General features: G+C 58.2%; 1 protein-coding gene across 1 annotated transcript in view; it reads right to left on the bottom strand.

Annotated features, from left to right (window-relative positions):
- Positions 1-323, bottom strand: part of LOC119582158 (venom carboxylesterase-6-like) — a gene marked incomplete in the record, with an annotated part of 9,381 nt that overhangs the window by 3,934 nt on the left and 5,124 nt on the right. The window contains 1 exon segment of the mRNA XM_037930396.1: positions 41-231. Coding sequence (XP_037786324.1) covers positions 41-231 — 191 coding nt within the window.

Genomic DNA, 323 nt, shown 5'->3' with positions numbered 1-323 from the left:
GCAAAGTGGGCATTTCTGATGGTTAACTGCGTGGCCTTACATGCAACATGGGGATCTGGTCGACGATCTTCTCAGCCGGGAGGCTCTTAAGGCAGGTAATGAGTTCGGCGGAGGTGGTCGTCGGGCAGCCCAGCCGAAGGCCCAGCTTGAGTGCCTGCGCCCGGGCGTCCCTCGAGATGGCGTGCGGGCTGTAGGCAGTTCCGCTGTGGGATATGGCGCGGTGCAGCAGCGCTGGGGAGAGGAGCGCCAGGATCCTTAGTGGGGATTATGGTGTCGTAGCCAGTCGGCATTTTATATATAGTTTGCAGAACCCCAAATAAATT

This window comes from Penaeus monodon, chromosome 15 (assembly GCF_015228065.2).
Source record: "Penaeus monodon isolate SGIC_2016 chromosome 15, NSTDA_Pmon_1, whole genome shotgun sequence".
Taxonomy (NCBI): Eukaryota; Metazoa; Arthropoda; class Malacostraca; order Decapoda; family Penaeidae; genus Penaeus; species Penaeus monodon.
Note: the sequence above shows the minus strand (reverse complement) of the source record. Positions and strands in the feature narration are given on the sequence as shown.